This window comes from Watersipora subatra, chromosome 2 (genome assembly GCF_963576615.1).
Source record: "Watersipora subatra chromosome 2, tzWatSuba1.1, whole genome shotgun sequence".
NCBI classification, from domain to species: Eukaryota; Metazoa; Bryozoa; class Gymnolaemata; order Cheilostomatida; family Watersiporidae; genus Watersipora; species Watersipora subatra.
Window position 1 is genome coordinate 16,265,820 of NC_088709.1, and position 23,267 is coordinate 16,289,086.

The following is a 23,267-nucleotide window of genomic DNA, read 5'->3' on the forward strand; positions in this document are numbered from 1 at the left end:
CTCCATATTTTATATTATAGTATATATACCTATGTATATTTAATAGAATACATATATACTTATATGTAGTCAGCCTGTACAGCCAAATTCACATAATTCTCCGATCCCGGGTTCTTATGTCTCAAAACATCAGCCCGTCCAACTTCTATAAAAACTAGGTCTTAACTCTCGAATCACTTGATTTGTTCGTTAGAAAAAACCTAGACAGGACAAAATCGTCCAAATTTCTCTTTGAATGAAGAGTAAATAAAACAATTGCTATAAATAAGTAAAGATATAAAAACAATAATGGTTCCGTGTTATATTTGTACCTATTAAAACTTTGTCACGGACTCAACAGAATATAAAATGTTGTACAAGCTTTTAGGTTTTTCTTCCGAGGCGCCATCAGATTCAGTAATTGTAAGGGTTAGCCATTGAGTAGGTGGCTTCAACATTCACTTTTAGAATAAGTGACTTCAGCTTTTATAGTTAAACAATGAATGACTTTAGTAGACAGTACGACGGGCAAATTTGAACTTGGGAAAGGTATTTTTGATAACACAACCCTCTATGACGAATCATGAAAAGCTGGAAAAATAGGCAAGTTGGGATCGTGTTTTTTAATATTTGCACAACTTTGCAGATTGTTTAAATAAAAAAGCAGGTGGATTTTTGTTCGAGTGAAAAGTTTTCAATCGCTGTCCAAAACTATAGATATAAAAAGTAGTTATTGGAAAAGTTTTCTGGTACATACATGTAGTTTTCATGTTGAGCAGAGCAGGATTGTTCAAACTGTGAGTAGGTCATCTAGATTATGAGTTAGCTGCCAGAGCATAATTTTTCCCTGGCATTCTTTAGACAAGATCGAGAGGATTTGGCCAGTGAAATTACATAATTCCACTGACTATTTATTATTTAGTGGGCCAAATCACTTCCCCGATGTTATCACACCGTGGTTTATCTAACACTCGTAGCTTGACTCTGAAAAGTTGACAGCTGGATATTGGCCTTATACTTCATATCTGAATTTCCCGCAAATTGAGTGACTTTTGGGCTACTACCACATGTCGTTTTAATAATATAGACCAGAATTTGATTATTCTTTGCTTTGATTTCTAGGTGTCCGCTACAAGTTCCTGTTGGTTCATCGTGTCACAATTGTTTGTAATTGTTTGCTTTATCCGACTAGCTGGCCTCGCCGGAATAAACAAGTTTCATTGAATACTTGGAAAGTTTCGCTTAAGAAATTATAACAATAGCCTCTTTATTAACCGGAATGTAGTTGTTGCATGAAGAGGGCAAAATACTGATGAAAGCATTTTGTTTGTTTATTTAGTGAGCTATTGATAAGCTTACGGGCAGTTACAGCGGTTAACAGTTACTGCGGTTAACAGGGAGCAACACAACACTGACTGACATAAATAGCTCAAACGCATGTTTTCTTATCTTTCATCACAGATAACATTTGATCTGACGTTCTTTTGATATGACATTTTGATGTCTCAGTTTTTCGTAACATGATTTCCTGTTGTGATTATTAATATCAATTGATTAATATCAAAAGTGTACAATGTTGGCGAATTGATTTATTCAAGGATTAAACATGTAGTAAAGAAGTTATAAAACTGAACGAAACCTAGTAAGACATAGTTTTCCCAGAAAAATGTCCTTAAATATGCATAACACAATCCCGCTTTTTACTTATTCATGTAACGATTGTTTCATACTTGATCATGTCAATCATCTTATACTGTGAAAGTAAAAGGTTGTGAGGGCATGTATATTTGTGGCAGCGGTTGTACAGTCCCATATGACTTCTTCAACATCATGCTTATTCTTTCAACATGTAGCTTAGTATTTATTTGTTTTTATCTCACGAGTTGAACACAGAACCTGGGACAATGAATATCATGTACAGCTTGTCATGTGTTGCATTCAATCGATTGACCTTTTTTGTAATGGTGTGGAGTGCTATAGTGTGGTTACTGTGATTCATGAACATCCTTAGAGAGGCGAGGCTGATATATAATTACAAACCATCAGCAATATTGACAATAATACAAATATCCGGAAACCTTAAGCCAACGTCACAGATGTTAAGAAGATTTATGGCGAAATGTAAACAGTTGATAGTTGTTGAGCTATCGTAACGTATTTCCTGGTCGCTGATTCCTAGTTTCCTCCGAGCCTCAGTTTGCAATCGAAATTCCGCTCTTTCTTGGAAGGTCTTTCAATCCAGTCTCGATTGATGCAATTCAGAATTTAGGAATGTTTCGGTCGGGATACCGATTACAGAACCTAAGTATGATTGTTTTGGGTAGCGCTGAGCATTTATCCAAAATAAGACACGTCGTCCATATCATCAGTCACGTCTCGAGAGATATTCATTTCAGGAAAAATATGGAGTGTGTTATTTCTATCGAGTGTTATACCTGATCTTCTTGGGATAAATATAACATATCCTCTTAAGATGAATATGCCCTCGCCTCTCGAATTACATCATAGCTTGTACAGAATATCGTACAACCATTATTTGGGCACTCTATTTTCCGTTCCAATTGTCGCTTCTGTTGGAAACATTTCATATTCTTCTGGTTGTTCGATATCTTCTGCAGTGTCTTCTGACCTTCACTCCTCTTTTGCACAACTAAGCTAGTTGAATTTAGCATCCAAACGATTTTGTTAACAGGCAAAACTTTTTACGTGATGCACTTTAGAATACATGTATACACTTTCGTGCGAGAAATAGCCTTAAATTTTTAGCCTGAAAATACGTGGTGGCGCAGATTCCATCGTAAATTCGCAAAACTTTTTTCACATACATCAAAGTATCAAGACCGCGTTAAAAAGGGAACTACTACTAGTCTGATACAGTTACTCATTATTCCTATGGTGTTGCATTCGAAGTTTGACGAAAATCCATAAAGACTTGGAGCTGGAAAACGAACATCGATATCAAAAGAAACAACGAGCAAATTAAATGTTATTGATGTAGTTGAGTCATTATTAGTTCGGTTTTGTGGACACTTTTCTACTGATCACTTTCTATCATGTGTTCGTAACGATCAAGAATGTCAAATAGTTGCAGTCAAATAGACTTGGCGTTCAAATAAAGGTGGCAGTCAATTAAAGGGTGGCGCTCCATTTTTCAATTCTTTTCCCATAGTGGCACTCAAAAAGAGGTGGCGGTCAAACAAAGATGGCATTCAAATACAGGTTTTACGGTAAATATCCTGCTCTGGTGGCCACTATCTCTATGCATCTCCTCAAAGTTTGAACCAAACCTGTGACAGCTTAAGGCTGGTTCACCCTATATCATCGTATGTCGGTATTAATCACTCAATACTTCGGCAATTGTCTGCGATAACAATGTTCACACCATCACAAACCTATATGCGTTTACCTCAGCGAGCAGCCCGTTGTATAGCCTTCTCATTTTACAATGCAGTCACGGAAACGATGAAATACTAGTCCAGCAGCAACTGCCATAAAAATATGGATTGAGCAGGCCATGATGGCCAATCACCATTGCCGAATAGGTACACATTGCACAGGCTGTCGAGAATGCTCAAGGAACTATCAGCAAAGTTTGAGAGCTGCAATCTTGTATGAAGTATTTGCATTGCGTCGACGATGCCTTCGGTTTCAGTGCTCATAATCGATGAGCGATCACCGAGAAAACAACGATGACATATGATGAAATGGTGTGAACCAGCCTTCAGCCGCATAATATTTGATACAATGGATATGCTATTGTGAATTAGTGTGATTTCTAAGATGGCAAGTCGACCATCGCAACGAATTTCTATAACAGATATGCTGGGCGATGTATAGTTCAATCACAGCCAACATTCGATATTGTAGCTGATCTGTTATACTGCCAAGATAGATTACCCACGCAAATGCATCTATTGCTTCTACTGGTAGTTAATGTGTTACAAAATAAATGTTAAAATATGTATATATCATCATAGATACTGACTCTGATCTGCTGCTCTGCTTGGTCATCATAGCTAAACAATCGTTTGAAAATTAGACGAGTTTAATTGCAGGAAAACGGACTTTGATACGTACACAAACGATGAACAATTTAATAGTTATTGATGTAACTATAATGATGTAACAGCAGATTTTTCAGTATGTTCTTATTCGGCCGACATTACAGATTATTCAGAATTTAACAGCTGATCAATTTTTAGCAAACATTTTTCAGTTATTGACTAGTTTAGAATAGCTAATCATCTCAGTTAGACTAATAATACCTAGTTGTGTTTATAGTAAAACTAATAGAGTTTGTATCTTGTATGGAGCTCAAAATGAAATGCGAGGTCAGACTCTTGCTGGTTGTAAAAAAAGAGAGCTGTTTCTATCAAACGAGCCAAACTACTACAAAAAAGACCAAAAAGATTTGAGAAAGAATGTCAAAACTTTTCCGTGTAGCCATGTTGATATTCGTCTATATTCCTATAACAATGCAATAGCAATAATAGTTTGATAATGATAGTGAGATGGTAACAGTAAAATGATAACAACAATACGGTAACAATAATAATACTTCAATGACAATACGGCAAGAATAATGTGATAACTACAATAAGATAACACAATAACACGATATCAATAATACAATAACATTTATAATAATACGATAACAATCATAATATAATAACAATCATAATGCTGTAACAATCATAATACGGTAACAATCATAATACGGTAACAATCATAGTATGATAACAATCATTATATAATAACAATCATAATGTGGTAACAATCATATTATGATAACAATCATAATATAATAACAATCATAATGTGGGAACAATCATATGATGCATGTTTCATGAACCGAATACAGTTAGACATCCGTTACATGTCTGCAAATTTTGCAAACTGCCCTTACTTTCTGTAATACTACAAACTTCTGTTTTAGGCCTCTACAACAAAATAATGCATTTTTTTTAATTTAAAATATATTGGGAATAGATACAAACTTTGCTGAACAGTTATGTATTTGCTGCCTGGAAAGATCAGAGTGCGAGGCTATTTTAATAAACACCACGAATATGGCTAACCTGCAACATGTGGCTATTTTATTTTGCAATACTAGACTTTTGTTTGGACGCCTTTTGTTTAGACGCCTCATACTAGATGTTTTTGTTGACAGAACACATTGCATAGTTGGAATTTAAAAAAGTGAGCTTTACTGATGCTATCACGTTAACAACTACTGCGTGTGATCTATTTCATGGCTCCTTTCATTCACGAAAAAGCATGCTTGGTTTTAGTTTACAATAATGAGCAGCTATTCATACTGTGCCCTCAGTATGTGTGTCAAATTACTTCTAGCTACTCCATAGTAATCCTGTCAACAAATATTTTCAGCGCTGAGCTGACTAACGAAATAAACGGGCAGAATCTGTATTGTCAGGTAACTGGTACAGTCAAAGTCACAGTGGCAGTTTTCATAGTATTTCAAAGGTTCTTGAACAACCATATGTAGTTGTCATATCTTATTTAGTCAAACTTTATTTTGAGAAAGACTACGGTCCATATTTTTAAAAGCAGACCAAGTAGAGGAAGATAGTAATAGCAATGCTAGTGGAAATAGTGGTCGTCAAATGTGTCTTCATTTTGAAAGATGGTGTTTGTTCAGGACAATAAAAAAAAAATTATGCAGATTGGTTGCAAGGGTACACAGTGCTTGCAGAGATTACATGATACAGGGAACAGGCTCCGTAGAAGTTGAATTATTGCACATTTTTCAAAAACACAAAAAGTCGCATTATTATAAATCTTAAAATATTGTTATGAATAAAATATTGTTTTTTGCACCTTTTTAGACAAGTGCTTATTTTATGTCTTGCAGATCTGCATCAATGAATTCACTACTAGCTGTATGTTATAAGTAGACTCACTACTAGCTGTATGTTATAAGTGGACTCACTACTAGCTGTATGTTATAAGTGGACTCACTACTAGTTGTATGTTATAAGTGGACTCACTACTAGCTGTATGTTATAAGTGGACTCACTACTAGCTGTATGTTATAAGTAGTAGACTCACTGCTAGCTGTATGTTATAAGTGGACTCACTACTAGTTGTATGTTATAAGTGGACTCACTACTAGCTGTATGTTATAAGTAGACTCACTACTAGCTGTATGTTATAAGTGGACTCACTACTAGCTGTATGTTATAAGTGGACTCACTACTAGCTGTATGAACTCAGTAAAAGATATTCAGATAAATCTCAAGGGAGAGCTGACTGTTGCTCAGCAGACCCAGTAACTGATTGTCAATGTACCTACATGTATGTACCTACATGTATGTACTTCCTATAGGTACATGTCTGAGGTCCACAGATGGCTCTTCTCACCTGTATTCAACATCAAAGACAACTTTCACATTAAAATTGTCTCTCTATATTTTTTCCAGAAGGTTTTTAGTGTATCACTCAGTTTTTGCTTTGACAGGGTGGAGAGGATGAGGATGATAACATAAAGACGAGCCACAAGCACAGAAGTACAAGAGAGATACACATGGCTGGTGTGGCTGGTGTACAAGACAACCTGAAGTACAGTGGTCAGGAGATCTGTTCTCATTATCCTGAAGAGATGCTCCATGAGGTAGGTACCTCTAGGACTCGATCGCCTAAATGTATCACACATCTGAAGGGGCATAGGTTTTTATATAGGCGCAAAGTTTTAAAATACAATTTGAGTGGCGGAGGAGTAGATGCCCAAGGTTGTGTACTTGAAACTTTGGTACCAACAGAATGTGTAAACTGCATATCTTTTCAAATAAAACTGAGCCTATTTTGAACTCTCTCTGGCAACAAGGTAAAAATGATAGTGGCTTGTCAAAAACGCTTAGTTTGAGAATTATCATGGTATGTAACTTGATATAATAATACATACATTCGCTTAGTGAAACTACCTAATTATTTCTGGGCTAAGACCGCTTTCTACTAAAAGTGTTAAAAACCATATAAAATTGAATTGCGGGTTCAACAGTGCGGCTGTGAGCAGAACCCACAAAGATCAGCAACGTTTTACATAGGGAAAATGTTATTTTATCAAACTTGCAGAAAATCTTTACCTTGTAGTGCCATTGAAAATTAGTGCTCAAAATTATATCTCAGCGACACGGCTCTCATTGTTACTTCCATTTATCCTCGATTCTTGTACAATTTCAACATGCTTTGCTTAAATCTTTGCTTAATACCATAAAACCTCCAACCGAACGCCACCTCTATTTGAACACCATCTATATTTGACTGTCACTATGGGAGAAGGGTTAAAAAATAGAGCGTCATGGCGTTCAATTAGAGGTTTTACGGTATATTAAAGTTTGATGTGAATTGGATGTGCCAAATTAGTGGTAGTCATTGCATGTCATGACTTAATTGATTGGTAATGATTTCATGTTCTTTAAAGTGTCTTTTACTGCTTGGAAATCAACACAAGTATGGAAATTCGACCTTTTAAATGAATTTTTTCCTAAATATAATTTTGACGCCAATGAATATATATATATATATTATTACATATATTATATATATATAATTTATGTATATTATATATATAATGTATATAATATATATATTATATACATATATAATTTAGTATATATAAATATATACCCCTGTGAATGGCGTTTAGACATGCAGTGTATATGCCCTAATGCTAGAAATAATCTGTTACATTGTTCATCTATGACCAGACCACTCGGTGCAAATAAAATGTGAAGGCATAGACTACAGCGCAGGGGGTGTAGATGTCTCTGTGCCAAATACAACAAACTCCCAGCAACCATCACGTCATCTATTCATCATTATCTCATTATTTCTTATGTCTGTTTGCTTATGGAGAAGATGATCATTAACTTTGCACTTTTTCCCATGCATTTTCTCATAACAAGTATCACGTTTTCACATTTTGTTATTGTTGCTTAAAGGTTGCGAGACAACTGGCCAGGGTAGGGGTGGAGGAAGTAGGTATTGGCAAAGGGAGAGATGGAGAGGGGTCTCGTGTACTCGCTCTAAATATAAAATCTATGGAAGAGCTGTCAGGCGTTTCATAGGAAATAACAAGTGCTGACACGAGGTTTCAGCACCACTTTTGTTTGCCTTCTTGGCTTATTCTGAACATGTTATCTATCGAGGTAAATATTTTGAGGGATGCTGCCATTACCACCCGCACTTTATCTGCCGTGGTAAATGTGGCATTCAGCCAACCACTATTCTTTGTGATTGGGATGAAAAGCTCGGGGCAAGAAGTGCAACTATTTGTACCAGTACCATAACATTAATCTCTCGGTGTTGTAGTGCTTGCCGGGGAGTGTCGTTCTTGAACGCAGAGGCTATATGAATGGTATGGATGGCAAACTGACTCAGGAGGTGTTTGAATCTCTCTGTCCCTCTTTGCTCTTCCAGCTGACTATGACACCCTGCATCTACCATCCTCACACCTTTCTTGTTGAGAAGCCAACCAATCATCCGGTCAGCGCTACAAATACCAAACCGTATCTAGGTAGGAGGCTTATTAACTGGTCACTATGTAGAAAAACTACAGCATTTCAGAACATACATCGAGATGAGTGTATCAAAAGATGAGACAGCATTTACTGCTGCCATGCTGGGGTTATATCTTTAATCAGAGCATAGGCATTTACTGACCTGTTATTATTGATTATATAATCGCTGCTGTAGATACAGCTGTTTGTTTTTTGTCTCTACTCTGTCCAGCCCCTGTGATCATCTAGGCATATGCTTTCTCTCCCTTCAGCCAACAAGATGGGTAAGAATGCTGGATTGGTGTCAAATCATTATTTGTAGCTATGCTGACTGTTTACATATAGCCCTATGTGATCCTCTGCCATGTGTCTAGCTTTCTCCTTTTCTTGTGCTGCCTCGTTTAGGGCTATCTATTTATTTGATTGTTCATTTATTATTTGCAAGTTTTAAACACCACTTTTATCCACAGTCCTTTAAAGACCAATTTACGGAAAATTTTAGCATATTTTATTAGAAAGTATCGGTGTTTTTCTATCATTTTCAATTATTTTTATGTTTGAGGTGAGCTGACCGCCAGGATGTTTTAAGAGTAAAATCGACAAAACGTAATTGTGGTGAAAGCACTCAGATCAAGCAAAAGTGCATTTATGACATCTATAGTTTCAAAGAGACAACAGAATAAAGGCGTTTAACGCTGTAACTTGAACACAATAGCCGATATTAACTATAGCAACGATAGCAACTAGTAACGTCATTTCGCATGTATTTTTCTTTTGCGTCTTTTAACCGCAATCAAGTTATGTCGATTTCAATCTTGAAACGTCCTAGCTGAAAGATTGCCTCAAAAATCCAAAATAATGGCAAAAGATAGAAAAATACTGATACTTTGCAATAAGTTCATCTTTAAGCAACTCTGAAGATCTATTCATCACATTTCAACATTAGCTGAGTTGTCTTCTTTCGCTCGATTATAATTCATTACGTTTGTAGAAACTGGAGGTTTACTATTAGGGTGGTTTTAGTTCCAATTTGTTATAGAAGTAGTCAATGCCTTGTTAATATTAATTCAAGCGCCCTTTGCTTGAAGTTGCTCTTTCTGAAATTAGAACTTTTGAAAAACAGTAACCGTTAAAAATAAAACTTTGAAGGATTCCGCAAGTCAGGAAATCTAGCATTAGTTATGTCATTCTTAGTTTAGTGACAGCTATGAAAAGGTTTAGAGGCCAAATGAAGTGATATCGTTCTGCAAGCAAGATAAATTGACAGTAAGGTAGTTGGAGTAATAAAAGTTACGAAACATTGGTCAATTGGTCAAAAGATTTATTGGAATCTGACTTGATGGTGTGTTTGCGCACCGCTGAGTGTTTTCATGTGAATTGTATCTGTGTGTTAGTTGGTCTAGATTCTTTCTCTTCTTTCTTTCCGCGTATTGTGTTGTGTGCAAGTAATCATGAGGCACAGGAAATCAACTAGCAGTCTGTTGTTGCAGGCTAGAGTTAGTTGTCTTCTCTTGTATCGCTCTAGAAGTTTGTGCCCGTTTATAGACGCATTTGTTTTTAGATGGTTTTCAGTCTATTTCAGTGATATAGACACTGAAAATTAGTTTTATATTAGTTCAAAATAAAGAATGTCATCGTTCGCAGTTTAAATATAATAGCCTTATTTTCATAATATAATGATGTTTTCAGCATGGGTAGGTGCAGTAGCAGCCGTACTTGTGATCAGCTTGTGCGGACTGGCCATTATATCTTTCATCCCTTTGATTAAAAAGTCATTCTATCAACAAGCCATTCAGTTCTTGGTAGCCTTGGCAGTTGGCACGCTGGTTGGAGACGCCCTTCTTCACCTCCTACCACATGTAAGTTTGTGTACTAGCATTGTTCAAACTCATTCACAAATTCCTGTAGTAGCTTCTCTTAAAGAGAGAACAACTTCAATACAGGCACGGTACATAGGCCTAATAAGCATACTGTAACAGTCTGTAAAAATATTGAGGAGCAGTGTACTACTGTACACATGCTCCTTGATATTTAGGTGGAGACGAATTCTCTTCACCTGTAAAAATGTAAGGCCTACAACCGGTTATGTCAAGCTTGTATTAAAATATTGCACCTGTTGTAATATATACGGTCATAATACTGCGCTGCGCTCAACTCTGTGGATATCATATGGCCTTTTGATGTTTCTATGAATACAAAACCGTTTGGCATTGATTGCAATTAATCAGTTGCTAAATCTCTTGGTGTACCCTGTTGACTTTTCAGTGAACTTCTAAAGAGTCTCTTTTTGCTTGTTTCCCCGAGAGACTTTCTCCTTGCGACTCATGCATATTGTACTGTGTCGATGAGTAAATAGTAGTATTCGACATGCCTGACGTTTGTCCCCCTTTGATCTCCTGACTGATTTGTTTTTGTCTTTTCCTGTGTACTTGTTCAGCTATATGGCATTTCAACGAATCGGTCTTGTGACTTGGTGTTGTCACCTGTCGATAAATTTCATTCTTACGGTTAGTCAACATTCAGAAGTAACCCGCAATCCCTGCCAAAACAGATTGAGTGTCAAGGGCAAGCTGTAGAACAGCCTATTCTTAAAAAAAACTCGTATTATTAATGTAAATATTTTTATACTTTTTACATCAAGCCTTTTCCTGTCATTAAAAGTTGATTGAAATATTTGGTTGCCGAGATTTCTTAAGCAGTGTAAAATGATAATATATGAAGATAATACAATATAAAATAATACAGTGATAATATATTAATCTAATACGGGTCTTTCAGTCGTTTTAGTTAAAAGGCATGAATTGTATATGTAAAAGTTTTTCCATAGAACAACTTTTTTTATTGGCTGACAAGCCAAATGTCTTAGTCTTGGAAGCGCATTGATACTCGCACTCATCTGAAGGGGTGCGGTTGTCTTCTCATTGGATTTCTTGAGAAAACATGCCCAATCAACAGGTTTAAACTGATTTTATATTATACACTTTGGAGATGTGAGTTTTGTAGTGCAGCACTTGACTGATACATTATTTGTTAGCAAATTGCTAACAAATAATGTACAGTCTGTCTTATTCAAATCATATAGATGTCTCCGCAAAACATTCATGGTACGAATATAATAACTATATAAAATATGTCACAGGGTTTTTACAGCTTCTTGTCAACAATTGCATCTTAAAGACGAACTTGCACAGAATTTCTGTAGATTTCATCAGAAAGTATCGGTATTTTTCTATTATTTGCGATTGTTTTTTGATGTTTGAGGTGATCTGATTGCCAGGATGTTTTAAAATTAAAATCGACAAAACATGATCGCAGTTAAAACGCTCAAAAGAAAAATCAGAAGAGATGTCATATTTGCATTTTTTCTTGCTCTGAGCGTGTTAACCGTTTTGCCGATCTTAAAACATCCTGGTGATCAGATCTCCTAAAATGTCAAAAACAATCGCAAGTGGCTGAAAAATACCGATACTTTCTGATAAAATATATTAAATTTTTGTGCAAGTTGATCTTTAAACATAGTAGATAAATTTCTTGTATTAGAGGCTTTACTAGCAATTATTGTTTTCTTAAAAAAACATACCTGTGCTTTAAGAATGACAGCTAAATAAATAAATAGCTATTTCTGTTGGCGTGGTTCGATCAGCATCATCTCAAATAAGTTTATTTCATGTAGCATTTAGTTGTTTGCTTCTAGGCGCTGAGTGAACACGAAGAAGCAGAGACAGACCTCCGATCATCGAGGTACCACGTTTGGAGGGCTACCATAGCTCTGCTCGGCATCTATGTCTTCTTCAACGCTGAAAGGCTGCTCGGCATCATCACAAGCATCAAGCGTGATAGGAAGAAACTCCAGGCAAACCGAAGGGTAAGGTTTAGTTATCTTCTTGCTGCTTACTAGTTGTATTACCAATTCAAGTGTTCAAGCTGTGTATTTTGATGTCTTACTAGCTCAACAAAGCCGACATAGCCTTACAAGGCAATAATAAAGCTTCTCTGTTTACAAGTGAAAATTCTGTGCTGTTTATGAATAACAAAATGCCCTTTTATTTCTACATATTGCTTTTCTCAGTTTCAATTGATTGTCCGGTTTTTAATTTTTTTAAAAATAACATAGAAGCAGTTGGAGTATGTCAGCAGGGTGTGTAAAAGTGTGTATTCATCTGAAAAATGTTTGTACGTACATGTAGTTGTATATCAGCTTATATCAAATGCTGATCTGTGTCTCAGCATGCACTTATAGCGAAGTGGCCAAATACAGTAAAAATCATGATGTGAAATATTCTAGTTTCCTGAAGTTTGTTAATCTAGAGACACTAAATAATGTATACTATATTATTTATTTTATATTTATATATGAATTATATATTAAGATTATGCATCTGTTAAGAGTATCCTGAGGCTATTAACTTGTTCTGGAAATTGACTAACTATATATAATTATAATATGAGTAAATAAATGGTATTGTATATTTAAATGTATTATAGTTATATACAATACATTTACAAATGTTGTATTGTAAATAAATAAATATTATTTAAATAAATGGTATTGTAGAGCTTTTATACCTCTAGACGGGTGTACGTGCGGGTTGTCTAATGAAATGTTTTGAATAGTTCTGACCATGTTCCGGCTCATCTATATATGAATACGTATTTAGTAGTAGAATATATTAGTGGAACACGGTGAAACCTGTAGTGAAAACAGCTGTAAGATGGAGCATAAGTGATAATAAATTGATATGCAATATAAATTTTGCATACTCAGCAGGTAATGAATTATGACAATCTATGTAAAATACAAATAATACTACAACGAAGCACATGAATATAATAAAAGTTGAATAATGAAAACATAAAATTACCTTTTTCCTTCCTTAGACAACCCCTTGTTGATAGAGCTTACTGATTACTAGTTTACAACTTGTGCTGGCGGGCTTTGGGTGTTTCAAATAAGGCAGCATAATGTATATTGGGTCACATGACCACCAAATATGGGTATTAAAATTTTAAAAGATGAGCAGGAGGCAATCAAATAATATCATGTCAGTAGAGTAGTTGGTAACAACATCAAGTATCTTGGAGTTGTGAAATGTATTACGTTGTGCTTTATGCGAGTTCAGATTCCATTTGATATAGTTTATAATTAACTGGACCTTTTTATTTTGAACGACGTTTTTGATAATTGGATTTGTCGTATGATTCCGTCAGTAAAACTAAGAGTATAATATTGGTCATCTGATGATCATCACTGCACTTGATAAAATTAAACCTGGGCGGGTTTTATATACAGCTATAAAAACTAGAAAAAACAGTAAGATATACAATATCTGTAATGCATATGTTTGAAACAGTATCTTACCTTGAATTGCGGGTAAAGACACTTTGAATAGTGTAAAGCAATATGAGTGAGTGATAGGGACAGATGATTATCTCTATTATGTGTGGAGTCCCCTAATTCGAATAGACGGGTATAGCTGGTCATAGCTGGTCGGTGGAGTCAACTGCAGAAAGCTAATCATATCAATCTATGAAGCCATCTAGTACACAACCTGATAATCTTACAGTTTACCTCATGATTTATCAGTTTACAGAAAAATATAGTAATGATTTCAATACTCTAGTCAGATTGCGGTAGAATGTCCATTCTATCACAAGTGCTCATGCTACAGTTGTTACCTTTGAAACAAGTGGGACAAAATGATTTTTTTGTATCTTTAATTTACCTACCTTCATCTTTGCAAACATCAGAATATCGCCATATCTGAAACTATTGGGATGTTGTAAGATATTTTACCAAGGTGTCGTAACATCTTTAGCTGCAGTGGTACTGAAGGGAACTCTGAGTCGGCGTGTTTTATGATGTCGATACATTAAATAGCTGTAAATAAGTGTGTCTTGTGTGAATTGGTGAACATTGGAAATTGAAGATATTGATAAAGTCGGTGAAATTGGTGAAAAAGTGTGAATTGATGAACTACAGACAAAGTGCAATATCGCTAGAATAAAATTAATGTGCGTACAATAATACACACAGAATAAAATAGTCATATAAATAACATTCAAATATCACAGCAAAATTTCCACACCAAATCACACCAAGGTTCTTGTTAACATCGGTAGGTTTTTTATGCAACATATATGATGTTTCGACATTCGTTTCAGACATGCGCTTGACGTGGTGTTTTTATTAGTTGAATTAAAGCCAGAGGTTATGCTGGTTTTAAAACACGACCCGGTTTTCAGTACATTTCAGGATTTTTAATTAGTAATTGAACGGAACTGAACTCGATGCGCCATAAATTGACACCAACTCAAGTTCAAACTTTCCTCTGGGAGTTTTCCAACCTACTAAACACATGCCCCATTCACTCTTAATTCTCAATAACTGACTCTATTGGTCTCTGTCCTCGTTTATGGCTGACTTAATCCATTCTCAATGATTTTTTATGGTTTTGTTTTTTAAGTGCGCAATCATTTCTCACATTGTCATACAGTCTTCTATCTTTTACGCTACTCACTCCAAATGACACTATTCTAGTCTGTTTTATTGAACATGCTTACCTCTCGTAGACAAAAAACCCAAACTTTGCTAATCACAGCGGTAACCTGGTCTAATTTCCCAAAAACCTTCACCTCCATAGCTTCAATCTTACCCGCGTATTAGTACTGCACTGACCGAGGCTGGTTCTGTTCTTGGTCTGGTCTTTTAACCACAGGTTAACGCTGCAAAAAATTTTGAGTTTTTGTGAGTTGCTAGCGCTTAGTCCCAAATCAGGTTGGTTTTAGGATAGCCTCCATTAATACCAAGGTCGTTTCATCAAGTAAAGCTTTCTTTCTCATAATTATCAGCGGTCTGAATGGATTACTTCATCAAGGCTGGTGTCGTGACAACTAGGCCTGCTTGTGACAACCCGCTCACAGCTTCCAAGTCTATAGCATAAAAACTGCTTCGAAATAATAACTATAATTGTCAATTTAATCTGATGCAATGACTGGCAATTGGCAAATGCAAGTGAGAAGGACATTCTCAAGCACCCGATTAAAGCACCTGAAAGCACCCTGATAAATGATTCAGTGACGCGCTGGCGGCAGCCATTCACAATCTGTAGCCGAATGCTGCGTTTCCGATTCATTCAACAGCAAAACTACATCAATATTCATTGCTAATTAATAAAGCTATACGCTTATACCACACTAGCAGTAGTTTTCCTATTTTTGGTTTACAGCCAAATGAGAAATAAACATTATTTTTGTCGATTCATCGTTTACATTCTACTTGCCGTCAAATTGGGTATTATCATTTACAGTAAAAAAGATCAACTTCATGCCTGTCGGCTCCCAATTTAGGCTCATGTTCAGTAGATGAATGTATCGTATCGCCTGATCAGTTCTGTAACATTCTCTAACAACCTTTTATCATATTTTGTGTATTCATCTTCAGCATTTTTTCTAGTTCCCTGAACTCTTGCGCACGACTTGCTTGCATTTGATTGGCAATTGTTCCATTGTTAGAGCTATCTTAACGATCATCAGACTTCCTCATAAGCTCGTAATTACCGTTGTTATCAGTTAGTCTAGTCTCTTTAGCTGTTGGCTCATTTTTTTGGCACATGATGAAGAGACGTATTTGTGTATATTATTAGACTGAAATCTTACACTAGTACGAATAGTTCATAGATGTATCTGTGTGTATTCTTAGACTAAAGTTATATACTAATAGTAATAGTTCGTAGATTTATATGTGTATATTATTAGACTGAGTTCTTACACTAGTACAAATAGTTTATAGATCTGTGTGTATATTATCAGCCTGAGGTCATAAGGTACGGCCACACGTAACGATTTGTTCGTTGGTTCTGACCGAAATGAACGAAAAACACAGAATTATTTGGCCGAAATTCACAGAATTGTCAGAGCTGTGGATGCACACCGAAATCATGGATGAAATGCTTTCAATCGGCTAAACAAATTATTAGCAAGCTCGATTCTAGCAATGTTAGCAATTTATACAGTCCGAGGAACATAACCCAACACGCAAGAAAAATACTAGTGCAATTCAACATAGTCCATACGATGCAACTGCTTAGATAGCGCTATTGTTGATTTTTATCGTTCGGACACTATGGCTACGAATCGTTTCTTTTTTAATTAAAGCAATTTTTATGTACCGGCAAAATTTCCGCTGTAGAAAGAGTTGCCATATTTAGCGCAATCAAGTCAATTGCATCATATTTACTATGGCGAATTGCACTAGTACTTTTCTTGCGTGTCGCGTTATGTGCCTCGGACTATATAAATTGCAAAGGTTGCTAGAATCGTGCTCGCTAATAATTTGTTTAGCCAATTAAAAGTATTTCGTCCACGATTTCGGTGTGCATGCACAGCTCGGACAACTATGTGAATTTCGACCGAATAATTCTGTGTTTTTCGTTCATTTCGTGGTTTCGGTCAGAACCAACAAAAAAATCGTTACGTGTGGCCGTACCTTTACAGTAGTACAAGTAGTTCATAGATGTATCTGTGTATATCATTAGATTGAGTTCTTACACTAGTACAAATAGTTCATAGATGTATATGTGTATATTATTAGACTGAGTTCTTACACTAGTATAAGTAGTTAATAGATGTATATGTGTATATTATCAGACTGGTGTTTCACACTAGCACAAATAGAAAATTCTAATAAAATTAGGACTTACACTGATACAAATGTAAATATCATTCATGCACAGAAAATAAAAATATTAGTAATATTTTGCGAGTGAATTGTAATAACTAAAACATGCCACAATCTTTTCATCTTTCTCATCTAAGAGAATAGTGAAACATGTTTTTAACATACAGGAATGGGCCATGATTTATTGCTCATAACTAATTAGTAATTTACTTTCACATTTTAAGATTGGTATATTTCACATTAACTTGTTCAAATCTACAATGTGTGCATCTTATTTCATTGATAATTGCTTACCACGAATCTGTTTGCTGCATTGTAACAAACTTTCTCCATGTCTCTAATCTGCTAGTAAATTTTCAAATTCAGTCGTCAGTACACACACTCCTATGTATACTTGTTTAGGATAGCCGTAGCGATAGGATACATAACCATAGCAATATGATAATCTCTAGCTTCTAGGGAGTTTGTATCACTATGTTTCCATGACGCTGTTCATTCCCAAGTTTGTGTCATCAGCAAGATGAAAATGACAAAAATACGCAAATCAAACGAGTTTTCTTACTCGCAAATTTTTATCGAATGTTTCATGCTTGTGAGAGATGGACACAGCACTTGCGAATGATGCGCAAGAAAATGCATTGCAAGCTATTCCATTTTAAACATTTTTACACTTTAGTCGCTCTTATTGCGATTTGAGTAGCTCCCAATGCGCCGCTCTGACCTCTGGTGTGGAAATCCTGATCTTTTTGAAAAATCCACGGTTGTCCATTGAAACGCTTATTGCATGATAATACAATGTGTGCACAACTCCAAGTCTGCATCTCCGCAACGAAAACATGAGTGTTTGCACTTGTGTGGTAACGCGAGCAAGTGCTGTGTGTAATATTTAGACATCTATATTTAGTTCTATTGCTATGAACTTCATGTTTTTCTTACGTGTTAAAAATGAACTAACACAAAAAAATTTGTAGATTTTTTCAAAAAGTATTCGCGTTTTTCTATCATTTGTGATTGTTTTTTATGTTCGAGGTGATATGATTGCCAGGATGTTTCAAAATTAAAATCGATAAAACTTGATCGTGATTAAAACGCTCAGAAGAAAAATACATGCAAAATGACATCACTAATGGTAATCGTTGCGATAGCTGATATCGGCTGTTGTTTTCAAGTTGAAGTGTTACGCATCACTATTCTGTCGGTCTCTTTGCAACTACCTATAGACGTCATAATCGTACTTCTGCCTGATCTGAGCGTTTCGATGGTGATCAGGTTTTATCGATTTTAATCTTGAAACATCCTGGCAATCAGATCACCTCAAACATCAAAAATAATCACTATTGATGGAAAAATACCGATAAAAATCACTAAAAATTTTGTGCAAATTTTTTAAACATCGCAAGTCTTAAGGCTGGTTCACACTATATCGCCGTTTCTCGGCATTGTCATTTCGGCATTGGTCGTCGCTTATGTGAACCATAAATTGATGTCATCGACAAAGCATCGCTGACACGTCAGGAAAGTTTGAAGCTGCCAAACTTTCCCGATGCTTCACCGAGCATCGGCGACCGCTTTTCAAATGTGAACTATTTCGGCGATAGTCGTGGATAGCGTGATCTATTCTTATCTGTTTATGACAGTCGCTGCAAGACTAGTTTTTGATTCCTGCATGCGAAAACAACGAGGTTTCTTTGAGAAAATTTAAAAACAATAAATTTCGCAGAGTATTTCCTGATGCAAACGCGAATTGGTTTGTGATAGTGTGAACATGGTTATCATCTACAATCACCGAAGTACTGTGGCATCAACGCCGAAATACAGTGATATAGTGTGATCCAGTCTTTAGAGAAAATGATATGCAGAATATGACACTCACACACATGTATGTGGTGTTATGTAACATGTCACTCATGTCAGCTCCTTGATTAAGTTAGGTACAAGTGATTTTAAATTAAGAAGAGGTGGAAATAGGAAAGTTTCTTATAGCATAATCTGTATTTAATAACTTAGATAATCAGAGCTAACTGCTCGCTGTGCAACGCTCACTGCTGCCATACATTATCTCGCTGTCTGACAAGTCCAGCAGTTTCTTAGATCATGTACTGTAACGCATGCAAAACCCTTGTATACTCAATGGGGGTATATAGTAGCGATATGCTTTCAAATGTTTTTAGGAAACTATTGAGAGTGAGGATGATATAAAGTCGATTGCTTCGTGTGGCTCCTGTGCAGCTGTACCATATTTGACTGGCCACACAAGCCATGGTATGTAACTCCTATGTCGTAGTCCTATACTCCTATATCGACACTCAGCAAACATTGAAAGAGCCTTTATTATTTTTGCCCACTGTTTTAAGCACATCGTCTTATTTTCGTGTGTCCTACATGTGGGTACATCTGATTTCTACTCGCCCTAGGTGAGAAAGTTTGTTGTATGTGGGTGCCATTGCTTTTTATGTTACATATTCTGGATTTGTCTTCTCAATCTGATGGTGTAATGCTTCAATTTGTTGTCCCAGTGCACACTAGTTGTGGTTATGTAACAGTGTGGGGTTATCTTCCATTTAGCTTAATATTAAATGGGCTTGTGTTATAGAACAACTCGCTGTTGTTTGTCCGCCTCAATGTGTTGTATAATGCAGCATGCATTTTTTAGTGTGGTGCTGTGTTACTTGTGGATTTGTCTCTTTACACAATGCATAACTTGTCTTATCACAGAGATTTCTGCTAGGAGTAAAAGTTTGAACGGTAGGCTACTGACATTGGTCAAATGGTACTAACGCTAATCCTTCTACTAACCGCTTGGTTTCTGCATGTACCTGGTTTTGAAGGTTCTCTCTACGCATGCGCTAGTGTCAAAGAATTTATCCACCTTGTTGACTTTGCTGTATGAAGAAAGCTAGTTGTTCCCGCAAAGGTTACAATCTTTTTTAACGGTGGTCCTAGCTCTCATTGCATATGTTGAGTTACACTGTTTGCTGATACTTATAAATTGGTATTTTCACAGTCCAACTCTAGTATGTTAATAGTCATGTGGTTTAGCATGCTTGCCAATCTCGAACTTGCAGCCCGGACTAATGCAGGTCTGTAATAGCTCTGAACATTTACTGTTGTAAAAGCTTCCTTTGAAGTTTCATATTTTGCTGTTTTAGAATCCTCTAGGTTTGTTTTTAATAAGAATTATTTTAAAGCAGCGGTTCATAACCTTGTTGGACATACTAAACACCTTAGTTTCCTCATAACCTTGTTGGACATACTAAACACCTTAGTTTCCTCATAACCTTGTTGGACATACTAAACACCTTAGTTTCCTATGCGCTTTCACTGACCCTTCTTTATTGAAAATTGAAATATGACTTTTTGTTCACGGCAAGACAAGATTTTTATCACATTAAATACATGGGTTTATCTTTTACTGGCGCATAAAATGAACTGTGCATCAATGTCACTGTGTTCAAAGAGCAAAATCAATATACTTCATGAACTTGTAACAAATTACATATCTTTTCGTCAAGACATGACCTTGCAAATCAGTGTTACTTCAGCTGTTGCCTTTGAGAGACCTCATCAAACCCCTGAGACTGACTCCCTGAATCCCTATGGTTCAATTGAACCCTGGTTAAGAACCGCTGTTATAAAGGAATATCTTTATCTTCATAGTCAGGTTGACATAGGGTCTGTGTTAACTGAAAACAGAGGTAAATTTAGAAAGCGTTAAACTGAGCAAAAGGGAAAAGATATGCTTGTTTTTTTACTTATAGTTTGTGCAATATGTTCAGTTTTAGCACTTTAGGAGTAAAACCATTCATTAGTAAATTATTGTCTATTAATGTGTCAACGTCATCCAGAAAATCAGGTAAGTTTGCATTTTCTTGCTTTTAGCGTAATAGCTGACGTAATATTTTAAGCTGTGCCAAATGACTTACAAAAACAGTTTCATAGCTATGATGTATCTGTGAAACAAGATGCCTGCAAGATGCCTGCGGGATGAGGTTACATTTACAGAATGTATTTGATATAAGACCAGCTGTATTAGTTTACACTTTCAAAGTGAATCATTAGTAAGGATTTTTATTAACTAAAATGATGTCGACAGAAATTTTTTCCATTCATTCAACTTTTCATTCTGTAGTACCCTCCTTGCATCCTACCTATCCATGTCCAAAAATGTTCAGTTGTACATCGTATGAATCGTTTTTGTACAGTAACTGCGACTCACTCTAGGGCAGCCTAGCTGTTGAGTATGTCCTAATCATCTTTTAACACCTCATTTTCTTTCAACTTTACGACTGGGACTGAAGAAGACTGGCTGTTGATGCCAATGTCTTTCTTCAAACAGTTTCTTAGTTGTCTGTCGGTCAATCATCACCTAATCATCTGTCAACCAAAAGAATGAACTTTGGCATTCTGAAGTTACTGGGATCATTTTAGAGCTTAGCAAAACACTCTTGCAAAAAACGAAATTTTAACTGAGTAATAAAAGTATTGGAGTTGTCCAACTATTTCCACATATGTGAAGCATCTGCTAACATTAAGCATAGAATTTCGGTTTGATATTGGGTACAAGTTTAACGCTGTAAGTCAGTCATTGTTGGTTGTCCATACTGTGTCATAGATTATCACTTTTTCTTTCTTCGTAAAAAAAATTCTTCAAATGTAATACTTTGCTTGTTTATTTTATAATTCATGCAATTGCAGCAGCTCTAACATGTGTTTTAAGGTAATACCATGTGGAATAGAAATGATCTAAACTGGCAAAAATAATTATAAAAAATTCAAACACATTTAGTTTCTGACTTTTTATACACCATAATTGCATACAAAAGTCAACAGTTATTTCTTGCAATACTAACCAATTTAAAGCTGTGCGCATTAAATTCTAAATACAGCTGTGTTTTATTTGAATCACTACCTGCATTTTGAAAAAGCATCTGATAGCATTGAACCAGCCATCCCAAGTTGGGAAATTCTACTACAAGGTTAAGCCAGGGTTTTTTCCTTTTCCCGTTGCAATATCTATTCTCGTGTTGCAGAAATTCGAGAAATGGCAAATGAAGCTCACCAAAATCTGCATGTTTCTACACGCACCCCTTGCAGAAACTCGACAGATCTGGTAAATGTGGCAGGCCACCATAGCGAAGTTCCACCACGAACCAAGAGTTGCCACTTTCCAGTAAGTCTGGGTTTTGTATGAAGGGCTGTGACTAACAACTCCGCATTCATAACTCAAACACTTTTGAGAAGTCATTTTATCAATTCATTCGCACAGTGATGCTAATATATACTACATTTTTATGTTTCGAATTGGTTCAGAGTTGCTTCCACTCCACAGCATAGAAACTGTAAAATCCGAACTCATTCGACACCATTTTGCTTCGGTAAGTTTGTGCGAAGGAAGTCGCTGTGAGAAAGCGAGTTTACTTTAACAAGTCGTGTTCTGAGAAATACATTGCGAATCTTGGAACGATCTAAATACTTCGTGCAACTCCGAATCATTGAAACGGTGGGGTGCGAATTTATCAGAAGCGGGCAACTCCGAATTCATTCGAAGCATAGAAACACAATGATACATTACTATATGACTTTCATTAAGCTGTTGCGCAGTTATGTGTGCGGCAATTAAGCTTTTTAAGGCCTTGGTCAAATTGTAGTTCTTGACAACTTTTGCAAATCTTCCAAGTCTTAATTTTGAAGTTTTATTTTTTAAATGTGTCTCCCTTTCTAAATTTGAACCTTCAAATGTTTAATCATTTCTGCGTATTATTATATTATATTCTAATTTTTGTATAATTTTTATTGAAAGCTGTAAATAATTTCGGGTAAGAATCCGTTATGGTAACAGACAGATGATGACAAATATATAAAAGTAAAAAGTTGATAGTTTCACACGCTGTGTGCCTTTAAATCTTCAGATATTTCCACAAGGGTTCATTGTCAATGCTTATTCATCCATCATGTTTTAGTGTATCCCAGAGAACACCGCTTCTCCCAAGCATCTCAGCATGCCAATGTTAAACCAGGTTATTGAAAAGCCAGTGACAAACTCTAAGCAGGTAAGGAGTTAGCTGTTGTGTAAAGGAATAAAGAATGTGATT

General features: G+C 35.9%; 1 protein-coding gene across 4 annotated transcripts in view; it reads left to right on the plus strand.

Annotated features, from left to right (window-relative positions):
- Nucleotides 1-23,267, plus strand: part of LOC137386945 (zinc transporter foi-like) — a 48,767-nt gene that overhangs the window by 17,398 nt on the left and 8,102 nt on the right. For 2 of the 4 annotated variants that reach the window (XM_068073185.1, XM_068073184.1), the window contains 9 exons: nt 6,458-6,610; nt 8,311-8,515; nt 8,771-8,782; nt 10,188-10,357; nt 12,193-12,363; nt 19,347-19,437; nt 19,891-19,920; nt 22,206-22,345; nt 23,136-23,225. In XM_068073185.1, coding sequence (XP_067929286.1) covers nt 6,458-6,610; nt 8,311-8,515; nt 8,771-8,782; nt 10,188-10,357; nt 12,193-12,363; nt 19,347-19,437; nt 19,891-19,920; nt 22,206-22,345; nt 23,136-23,225 — 1,062 coding nt within the window. The remainder of the gene's footprint in view (nt 1-6,457; nt 6,611-8,310; nt 8,516-8,770; nt 8,783-10,187; nt 10,358-12,192; nt 12,364-19,346; nt 19,438-19,890; nt 19,921-22,205; nt 22,346-23,135; nt 23,226-23,267) is intronic. The other 2 variants (XM_068073187.1, XM_068073186.1) reach the window with 2 other exon arrangements.